The sequence below is a fragment of the Corvus brachyrhynchos genome, unplaced genomic scaffold, assembly GCF_000691975.1.
Source record: "Corvus brachyrhynchos isolate BGI_N302 unplaced genomic scaffold, ASM69197v1 scaffold150, whole genome shotgun sequence".
Classification (NCBI taxonomy): domain Eukaryota; kingdom Metazoa; phylum Chordata; class Aves; order Passeriformes; family Corvidae; genus Corvus; species Corvus brachyrhynchos.
The window spans coordinates 1,464,910-1,475,230 of NW_008236162.1; the positions used below are offsets into that span (position 1 = coordinate 1,464,910).

A 10,321-nucleotide genomic window follows, 5' to 3' on the forward strand; every position below is an offset into this window, starting at 1 on the left:
GGATATGCCTGCTGCTGGCCAAAGGTTTGGCGTGTAACAAAATCCTGATGTTTTCCCCAGTGTTCCTTACCTGGTTCTGGGGAACAGGGGGTGCTGGGCAGGGATGTTTCCTGGCCTCAGGAAGCTTTCCTGGGCTGGGCCATCGCCGTGTTTGTGGCAGTCACAGCCGTGTGTGACACAGGCACCTCCTGCTCTCCCTGCACCAAAGGATTCCACAAAACCCCACAGCTTTCCTTCCATCCCTGCACGAACGGGAGTTGAATCCCTGTCAACACATAAAGCACCTTTGAATCTTTCAAATTCTTTACAAGCCCTGGGCGTGCACAGCGCTCTCCAGAATGCAGCAATACTTACGATTTCCATCAGAAATCTGTTATTCCATGGATTTATTCCCCGAGCGGAGACAGCAGAATTCCTCCCCAGTATCCCATCTCACCGTGGCACTGGGAAGCCATTCCCTGGGTCCTGTCCCTCCATCCCTTGTCCCCAGTCCCTCTCCAGCTCTCCTGGAGCCCCTTTAGGCCCTGCAAGGGGCTCTGAGCTCTCCCTGGAATTTCCCTTCTCCAGGTGAGCATTCCCAGCTCTCCCAGCCCGGCTCCAGCGGGGATCCAGCCCTTCCCGACAGGAATACGGGCCATGCCAGCCTCAGAGGTGGGTGGATGTGCAGAGCAGAGCCCGGCTGGAGGCGTGGGAAGTGCCCTCAGTGGCAGCCACAGCTCCCAGGAAAATGAGCAGTGCTGGCTCTGCCAGCCGGGATTGCTCCTTCCCAAATTCCCCGTGGCAGGACAGGCAGCACCTCCCACCTCATTTCGGGAGTCAGGGTGGTCCAAACCCGCGGCTCTTTGCTGAGCCGCCCTCTCCCGAGGTGTGATGTGGAGGAAGAGTTTGCTCAACCTGTCAAAACCCACACGAGGGAAAAATGCAACTGAAGAGACACCCAAAAATCCCATCCTGCCTCCCCTGACGAGACACGAGGCACAAACTCAGCAGCCGCCAGAAATTCCCACCTTCCCTCACTGGAGCAGCTCTTCCCACCGGGTTTATTTCGGGTGGAGAGAGGCCCATGAATTTTTTAAACCAATATTGAAGCTTCTCTGCTCCTCCTCCGTGCTGTGGAGGGCTCTGCAGATGGGCAGGAGATGGATTTGTGGAATTGTTGCCTTTTTTTTTTTTTTCCCTCCCCCCTGTTTTCCGCTTGGGCATAATTTGGAATGTCTTTCACCAACGTCTGTGCTCCCAGGCACGTTTTAAATAAGTGATGAGGAGGCCCCACTCTTCTGATTGCAGCGTTTGTAATGGTGGCAGTGATTAAGGAAACGACTCCAAACCCGAGTCAGGGCGGCTTTTAAGGCAAGGAAATGGGGACATGAATAAGGAATAGGTGGGAAATGTGATCATTCCAGGGAAACCAAACCCGTGGTGTTGGTGAGAATTGGAGCTCTGCTCATTTCTGCCCCCACTCAGGTTAAATTTAAAGGCTTCGGGGTCAGGTTTTATCAGTGGGAGACGGAAGTCTGGCTGCTGCTTTGTGGTGTCTGGATGGATGCTGAGATTTATTGATAAATTCACCATTAAATCCCCCTCCCTTCCCATTCCCCGTGGGCTTTGTGCTGCCCGGACCCACAGGGATGAAATTTAGGAATAAACGACTTTTGGCACAGGGGTGTTAATCCAGGACAAATTGTGCCTCAGAAGCTCCTGGAGGAGGGTGCATCTCACCCAGGCTCCTGGTGCATCCAACCGCTGGACACCCCAAAACCTGGAATCCAGTGGTTTTCTTTCATTGTAACCCACCTGTATTTTGGCCAAAAGAGAGGGAGGAACTCCACGGGGCTGTCTGAGGTTCCCTGTCCTCATTTGCAGCTCTTCTGCTGCCTGTGCTCTGCAGTGGCTGATGAATATTTCAGGATTCTTTTCCATCCTGCAGCACACAGCTGATTCCAGCATGAAAAATTCACAGCGAGTGCAGCAATCGCGGGCGGGGCCCAGGGTCCCACCGAGGCTCCTCTTCTCACGAGCAGCAGCACCAGGGACATCGGCCTCTGGTTGTGCCACTCGTGGCAGTTTTTGGGGGGAAATTCATCGTGGAAGGGTTTGTCCAGCCCCAGCAGTGGAGTTGCCACTCCTGGGGGGATTCAAAGCCCTGTGGATGTGGGACATGGCTGGGCTGGCACTGCTGGGATGCTTGGGCTCGATGGGCTTGGAGGCCTTTTCCAGCCTCAATGATTTTATAATTCTCTTTCCCCCCTTTTTTGGGGCTGGGCTCTGCAGAGTCCTTGGAGCTGTGCAGGTTCTGGGTTTTCCTCTGCAGGGATCACTTCAGAGGGTGTCAAAGATCAATCCCAGTAAAGCACCAGTTACTGGGTGAGAGCTGTGGACATCGGAGGGGTTAATAAATGTGCTTTGGTGCTGTTCCTGCAATTCCTTCTTGCCATAGGCCTATTCCATGGAATCACTGAATTACTGAGGCTGGAAAACACCTCCAGGATCATCAAATCCAGGTTTGGCCGAATCCCACCACGCCCATAACCCACATCCCACCCCAGAGACTCTGTCACTGCCCAGAGAAGGGAGCAGGGACCCAGAGAGGTACCCCAGCAATAGGATCGAATAAATCAGCCCAAAAAAGGGGTGAGCATCCCCTCTGCAGCCAGAGCAGCCCCGTGAGGGCTCAGATTTGGGACATGAGTCAGGGGGGAGAGAGGAGCCCGAGTCCTTATTGGGAACACTCCAAGCTGGATCCCAGAGAACTGAGGCCGGGATGGAGCTCCCAAGTGAGCAAGCTGAAAGTGCTGGGGGGTGGGAAATGCTGAATTCCTGTGCAAATCCAGGCCTTGCTCACAGCTGCCGAGGGGTGGGAGCACTGGAATGTGGGAATCAGTCCCTCCCGTGGCACCATCCCACCATGGAAAAGGGACTGCGGCCTTGGGATGGGGCTCCATGCCCCCCCTGGGCAGGGGGGTTTTCCTGCTCTTCCCAGGTGTGTCTGGGGAGGGGAGGTGTCCTGAGCAGAGGGAATCATGTCCTGAGGGGAGGGAATCGTGTCCTGAGGGGAGGGAATCGTGTCCTGAAGGGAACCATGTCCCATCCCAATACTTGACTGGGAGACTCCACCACGGGGTTCTTTGATTCTCTGTTCAATCACCTCATGCTCTGAAGCCCCATCACGTTCTGGGGCTGGGCAGGAGGGACTTTTGGGGTGACCTCATTTAGGAGCACGTTCAGGAATTCTCGGCAGCTCTTTACCGTGCCTTTCCCACCGCTGGGATCCTGGGATGTGTCTCTCCGTGCTGGCTGCAAAGCAGAACATGGAAAACACATTACTGCAGGGCACTCCAGGCCAGGCAGAAATAGATCCCGGCTCAGGAGCTGCTCGTCCTTGTGTCCGTGTAAGAACAGCTGGAAGGGGTGTTCTGTGGGGCTGCAGCCCCGAGCAAACACACCTGAGCTCTGTCCTCACGTGTTCCTGCTGGAAAACTCCTCCAGGCTTTCCCAGCACTTTTTCCCTGCTGGAGGAGAATTTTCTTGCCTCCGTTTCCAAATTCCTGTGGGAATTGTGTGGTTTTATCACTTCTCCTGTTACCTGGGGCTGAATGCTCAGATCTGTTTTGTCAGGATGTGACCCAGGGCCCTCCCTCCTCGCGGTGCTGTGGCTCAGCCCAGTCCCATGGAAACCACTTTCCCTTCCCTAATGGCTCCTGCAGACACATCCATCAATATTTCAGCCTCTCCTGTTTTGCCCTGAGACCTTCTGAAGGCCAGGGCCATGCTTTTTGTGGAATTATTTATGGATCTCGTGTCAGGAGCAGCCTTTTAATCTCTGCCACTCTCCCGGAGGTGGCTTTGGAGGGATGCAGGGACCAGGACAAGGCTGGGGCCTCCTGTTTGCTCAGCCCCAGAGGAGGATTAGAAGCATCCAGCAACGCCACGCTTGGAAAATTATCATTAAACTGATGATTAATGGCACTCCTCAGCCATTATTAAGGAAATTGAAGTGGCTGAGGTTTGCATTTCAGCACAGGGTGGGATTCTTGTAGTGTCTGTGCAGGGCCAGGGGTTGGATCCATGATCCTGTGTGTCCCTTCCAACCCAGGATATTCCATGATTCTCTGATTACTGATAGGATTATTACTGATAGGATTATTACTGATAGGATTATTACTGATGTTATCAGCCACTGGCCAAGGCTGGCATGGTAAGAACCATTTTTTGGCAGCACTGGACCATTAAGCCCAGTTTGGTGGCAGACAACCAGTAAGGGCTGAGTTCAGGGACCATCAGCTGGGAAACCTTCACTGTGAATTTTCCCTGTGATTTTTCCCACCAGTGGGCTCATCCTGCAGCCTTTTATCCCCTCCTTTGTGCAGAGGGTGATGATTTATGCATTGCTGCAAGGCCACGGAAGATCTGCTGGCACAGGGAGGTGAAATCCTTAATTCCAAGTTCCCAGTGACATTATCACCTGGCTAAAGGCTGCCCCGACAACGCTTTGGTTCCTGGTGGGTAAAACCAGACTCAGTTAGAACTGGCTCTTGCTGTGAGGAGCTCTGAGCGCAGCCTGGGTGTGGAGTCACGTTTGGAGGGTTGGGATCGGGCTGTTGTTCCTGGTCTGGTGCCTCTGTGTCTGGAGATCCGACGTTCCCGCTGTTCCCGTGTCCCCGTCCCCGTCCCCTGCACGCACAGCCAAGGTCAGGAGGTGCTGGCGGTGCAGAATTGATCCCACAGCGAGCAGGATTCGCTCCTTCCCCATATCCCATTGCCCTCTAACGGCCAGCGCGGAGTTTGCAGAGCAAAGCGGACAATTCCGAGGGTGGGAGAGGAATTCCGGAGGAATTCGGTCCGTTGGGATGCTCTGAATTTCCAGAACTCCCTGAAAACCTTCACGGAGAAGATTGGGTTGGGGGTGCAAAGAGAAAAGGTGTTGGTGGCACCATCCTCAGGTGCAGATGGAGGGAAAAGTGGGAGGAAAGAGGGTGGGAAATTGGAGCAAGGTCATCCCAGAGAGGTTGTGGATTCCCCACCCCTGGAAGTGCCCAAGGCCAGGTTGGACGGGGCTTGGAGCACCCTGGGATAGGGGAAGGTGTTGGGGTTGGAATTGGATGATCCTTCAGGTCCCTTCCAACCCAAACCATTCCATGATTCTGAGATTCTGTGAATTCCGAGACTGAAAAAGAAACAGGAAAAAAAAGACATTTTTGCTTTCCCGTGGAGCGAGAGAGAGGGAGGAGCGGGACATTCCCTCATCCCAAAAATCCCAGCGACACGTTGCTTTTTGCGGGGCTGGGAGCAGGGCAAGGTCCGGCCCAGGGCTCGTGCCCGGCAGATTCCAGGTAATGTTTTCCTCCTGCAGTGGAGGCTTTTGAGCAGCAGATGTCACGTTTGTGCAACACAACGAGAGGTTGTAGCTACACACGGAGTAACTTCGGGTGTCCCGCGGCAGGAGGGGCTGGGAATCGTAACCTGCTCTGGGTGGGAATAAATGGGATATAAATTATAATATATATTTTATATTATTATATCTATTATTTTGTTATCTATTGTAAGTAATAAGTAATTATAATATTAATTATATTAACATTATAATTTTATTAATTATAGTAAAAGCCAAATAATATCTAATTATATATTAATTACATTAAATACAATTAATATACCGTATAATTATATTACTATATCTTGTATTATATCTATTATTTATATATTATAATATGTATTTTATCTATTAGATATAAAATTATGGAGAAATTATAGAGAAAATACAATATTTTCCTGAGGTTTTCACTCCTGCTCACTCGGAAGGAGGAGTTTGGTCTCAGCCCAGGGTTCAGCTCCTGCTTGGGGCTGGAGGAGTTCAGGTGTGGACAGGTCAGGACCTGGTTTTCTGCACGAAAAGGCAGCCCAGGCTCCCAGGTTTGGAGCTGAATCTCAGAAGGTAACTCAGAAACAGCAATTCTCTGGATTTGCTTCAAATCTCACTATCCTTGGAAAATTCTGGAGTGCTCCCAAAGGTGGGAAATTGGGAAGAGACAGATGTGAAGGTGGCAGAAAAGCTGTGATGGAATATCCTGTCCCCCCTCATTATAAATGGAATTTGGCTCTCCTGGCTGACTTAGTAGGTCTGACAGCACCTGGAAATGATCTTTTCTTGCTGCAAATTGGGAGTTTCAGGGCTCTGGCAATGTCAGAAATGGTCCCACTGCACCCTGCTTCTCCTGTTTCGTGGGCCAGTGATGGGTTTTAAAAAACACAACCATTCCTTCCTGTTCAGACAGAACTTTAATACAGAAATCTCTGTAAATACATTAATTACAGCTCATAAAAAACAACTTCTGGATTTTTACACCCCAGTCAAACACAGGTGGAGATTCCAGTCTGCTCCTGGCTCAAATAAAGCAGCAATTATCCAAAGAGGAAGGAAGCTCTGCTCTTCCAGTAACATCCATCCTCACCCAACACAACCTCACTCCTCAAACTGAGGACTGAAATCCCATCACATCCATGTTTTGCAGGGAATGGCATCTTCAACAGGGAATTTAAGGATTGTGGAGAGAATCCAGTCCAAAGGATCTTCCCAGAACCATTCCTAACGTGTCTTGTTACTTATTCCACGTCCAGCTCAGACCCTGAGGATGCAACTTCTCTCCCAGGGCAGGAAGGGTTTGTTTTTTCCCAGGACTTGCACATGAAGGAGAAATCTTTGTGTTGCTGAGGGTAGAGAGGGCTGGAAAAGATCCAGAAATGGAGCCAAAGAAACGTTTACAATTCCCAAACCTGCAGCAGCCACGCTTTCCCTGCTCCCCTCAGCTCAGGTCCCAGAGGAGCAGAGGAGGAGCAGCCTCATCCCGCAGCGGTGGCCCAGCAGTCAGGGTGTGTTCAGCAGCTTTTGTAACTTACTCTGAGTTTACACCTCAGTGCAAGTGGTGGTTCTGCTCTGCTTCTCTTGCACAGCAGCTCCGTGTCACCACCAGAGCTCCTCCCTGCTGGAAATCCCAACGTTTTCTTCCCAAGCAGCCCTCAGTCAGTTCTTAAGGGGAAGAGGGAGACGGTCTCAGATGCCTTTGCCAAAAGTGGAGGAATCAAGGGATAAATGATCCCTGGAAACTTCAGGAGTTTCACCCAGCTCTGCTTGGGAAGCCTCAGACTCTGGGGTTCATTGGGGGCTTCAAAGCCTGCATGGAAAAGGAGGAGTTAGATCCCAGCAGTGCCAAGGAATTCCATGCCCAGAGAATGGCTGTCCCAGCGGATCCAGGTTACCTGCGGCGGAGGGGGAGGTTTGCCCTTGGCAGCGGGGACAGGAGGAGCTCTTCTCTCTGGAGCCTGGAACAAGATGGGGTTTCAGTGTCACCAAGGTTGTCTGAGTGATGCCACGAAGATTTTTTGCCTTTTCTTTTATACCCCTGTTAGACCTTTTTACAGCTTCTGTATTCCCAGTGCTTTTTGCCTGCACTCTTGGACTTGTTTGTCAAGCTGAGAGACTCAACATTTTAGAAGCTTCGTAGCCAGGGATCAGTGTGCCCCAGAGCCCAAGGTGCTCTCCAGAACACATTCTGTAAGCCAAGATAGAACCAGCCAGGGGAAGGTTCCTTGGGGAGGGGGGCTCACTTGAGCCTCTCATTGGGGAATCTTTGATAGATCTGCTAATTAGTAAAAACCTATAATGTTCTTCCCGATCTTTGGGGGCACACTCGGCGGGGTGCATCTCGATGCACATGACCTGGCCGTGTGCACCTAAGGATCCTTACAAGAAATCCCAAGGTAAAATCCCTTTTCCCCTTCTAACCGTGGCTGACTCTTGATTTTAAGACCAGGAAAAGGCATCAGGAGCAGCTGCAGGACCCCCCAGGCCCCTCATCTCTGCATTTCCTGCAGCGATTTCCCACTGGGAATGCTGGAGGAGGAGTGGAATCGTCTGTGCCCGTGCGAGGAGGCAGCAGAACACAAACACAAGGGCACAGATCTGTTTGGGAGGGCACCGAGCTGCTCCCAGCATTTCAATATCGATATCCAAGCGCACGTGGGATGTGTGGGAAGCTCAAGGTGCATCTCTGAACACAGCTGGGATTTAAGTGGGGCTTACAATCGATACGTGGGGTGATTATATTTTATATTTTACACTGTACAATGTACATTTTATATGTTACATCTTATCTTTTATATTTTATATTCCACTTTTTATATTTCAATAATATATTGAAATATATATTATATTCTATATTTTACATTTTATATTTTATGTAACATATTTTTTATTTTACATTTTACATTTTATGTTTTATATTTATTTTATATTTAACATTTTATATTTTACATCTTTTATTTTACATTTTACATTTTATATTTTATATTTTACATTTTATATCTTATATTTCACATTTTATATCTTATGTTTCATATTTTACATTTTACATTTTACATTTTATTTAGTGCTGACCCAGTGACTGTGCAGGCAGCGCCCACAGTTGTGTCACCAGCGTGAAGTTGGATTTTACACCCTCGTAGCAAATGCAGGCATGGTGAGTATTTGAGGCAGGTGTTTTAATGAGGATGGTTTGGGTTTATCAATGACAAACAGAACCATTCCTCTGGATTTAAGACCCACCACATCTCTGCCATACAGGGACTCACTCAGACACCTGTAGTAGCGAGGTTACTCATTGTTTGCACTCTGTTTACTCCTGAAATCCCTGCTGGTTTCAACTCCAGCTGCTGAGTTGTGTTTCTGATGCCTTGGAGGACTCCCTGGCACAGCTGAGGAATGTTTGTGCAGTTGAGGATTGCACAGCCAAGAAGGTGACCCTGCCCTAAAGATCTGTGCTTTGAAGGGCTGGGATTTCAAAATTTTCCATTAAATTATAGTCCAAAACTGCAAATATTAATTGATATCTGATAAGAGTTGGTCATTGAGATGAGGGATGTGAGGGATGTACTCACAAACTTCTCCTCTGGGTGGAAAGAGCCGGGTTTGGTGGCAGGAACGGGAGGTGGGGGACCTTTGGGCCTCAGGACAGGCTGGAAAAGATGAGAACATGGAACCCTTTAACCCTCTGTGTGCACTGTGTGTATTCCACGTGTTCCTCGGGAATGTGCCGCTGCAGTTGGATATAGAAGTGCTCCAGGAGGGCTGGCGAGGGGCAGGGATGCTCCTGCAGCCTGGGAGAACAGGCAGAGCCCGCGCTGGAGCTCAGGGATGTCCCTCTGGGATCACGTTGTCCCCAAGGGTCTCCGGGGGTTTGTGATATTCCCCAAATCCAGCAGGAAAGCGGGGACATTCCCGGGAATACTCACAGTCTGGCGCTGGGGCTTGTTCTCCTGAGGTGGAGGCACGGGAAGAACTTTCTTATCGATTACCTGCAAACAGGAACCGTCACAAATCGGGTGGAGCCCTTATCTCATCTCCTGCGTTATCTCCGGGTGTCCCTTCCCTGCCTCGGGGCACTCAGGGACTCAGGGCCCTCCCCGAGCTGGGATTCCCGGCCTGTCCTTCCCCTCAGCATTTTGGGAATGTCCAGCTGGGATTCCCGGCCTGTCCTTCCCCTCAGCATTTTGGGAATCTCGAGCTGGGATTCCCGGCCTGTCCTTCCCCTCAGCATTTTGGGAATCTCCAGCTGGGATTCCCAGCCTGTCCTTCCCCTCAGCATTTTGGGAATCTCGAGCTGGGTTTCCCAGCCTGTCCTTCCCCTCAGCATTTTGGGAATCTCGAGCTGGGATTCCCAGCCTGTCCTTCCCCTCAGTGTTTCAGGAATCTCCAGCTGGGATTCCCAGCACTGTCCCCTCAGCATTTTGGGAATCTCGTGGAAGTGCAGCCACTTTGGCTGATGGTTGGGCCCTCGGGGACAGTCCCCAGCTGTCCCTGCTCTCACCTTCTGGGCAGGTGGCACCAGCACGGGCACCAGCATGGGCTGCTCTCTGCAGCTCTGCTCCTGATCCACAAAGACCTGGTTGGTGGCTCCGGGTCCCCTCCTCGTCTGGTGCCTGTCGAAGATTTCATATCATGGTAAATTTTACTTGATTTCAAGAAAAAACCTCACAGCTGAAGCCCTGCCTTACTCCTCCTGGTGTTTTGTAGCCATGTCCTTGATTTCTCTCTGCCCTTTATTTATTTAGGATTATTAAGGATTTATCAAGAGCTCCATTTCAACTCTTCCATCCCCTCCACACCACGGGATTTCTGAAACACCTCCACAAATCTCACGGACCATCTTCCTTCCTTTCCAGAGTCTAATTCCCCCCACCCCCATTGCAAACTCCACCTTACACCTCTGCAGGTATTTCCTGGCTGTGGTTTGTGGGGTTTAGGTGGATGTGGGAAGGATTTATCTCT

General features: G+C 50.6%; 1 protein-coding gene across 1 annotated transcript in view; it reads right to left on the reverse strand.

Annotated features, from left to right (window-relative positions):
• Window positions 1-6,257: 6,257 nt before the first annotated feature.
• The window catches only part of ADAM28 (ADAM metallopeptidase domain 28), a 23,864-nt gene continuing 19,800 nt past the window's right edge, over window positions 6,258-10,321 (reverse strand). The window contains exons 21-25 of the mRNA XM_017732335.1: window positions 9,861-9,989; window positions 9,286-9,348; window positions 8,932-9,009; window positions 7,255-7,317; window positions 6,258-7,169 (exon numbers count right to left, since the gene is read on the reverse strand). Coding sequence (XP_017587824.1) covers window positions 7,137-7,169; window positions 7,255-7,317; window positions 8,932-9,009; window positions 9,286-9,348; window positions 9,861-9,989 — 366 coding nt within the window. The 3' untranslated portion in view covers window positions 6,258-7,136. The remainder of the gene's footprint in view (window positions 7,170-7,254; window positions 7,318-8,931; window positions 9,010-9,285; window positions 9,349-9,860; window positions 9,990-10,321) is intronic.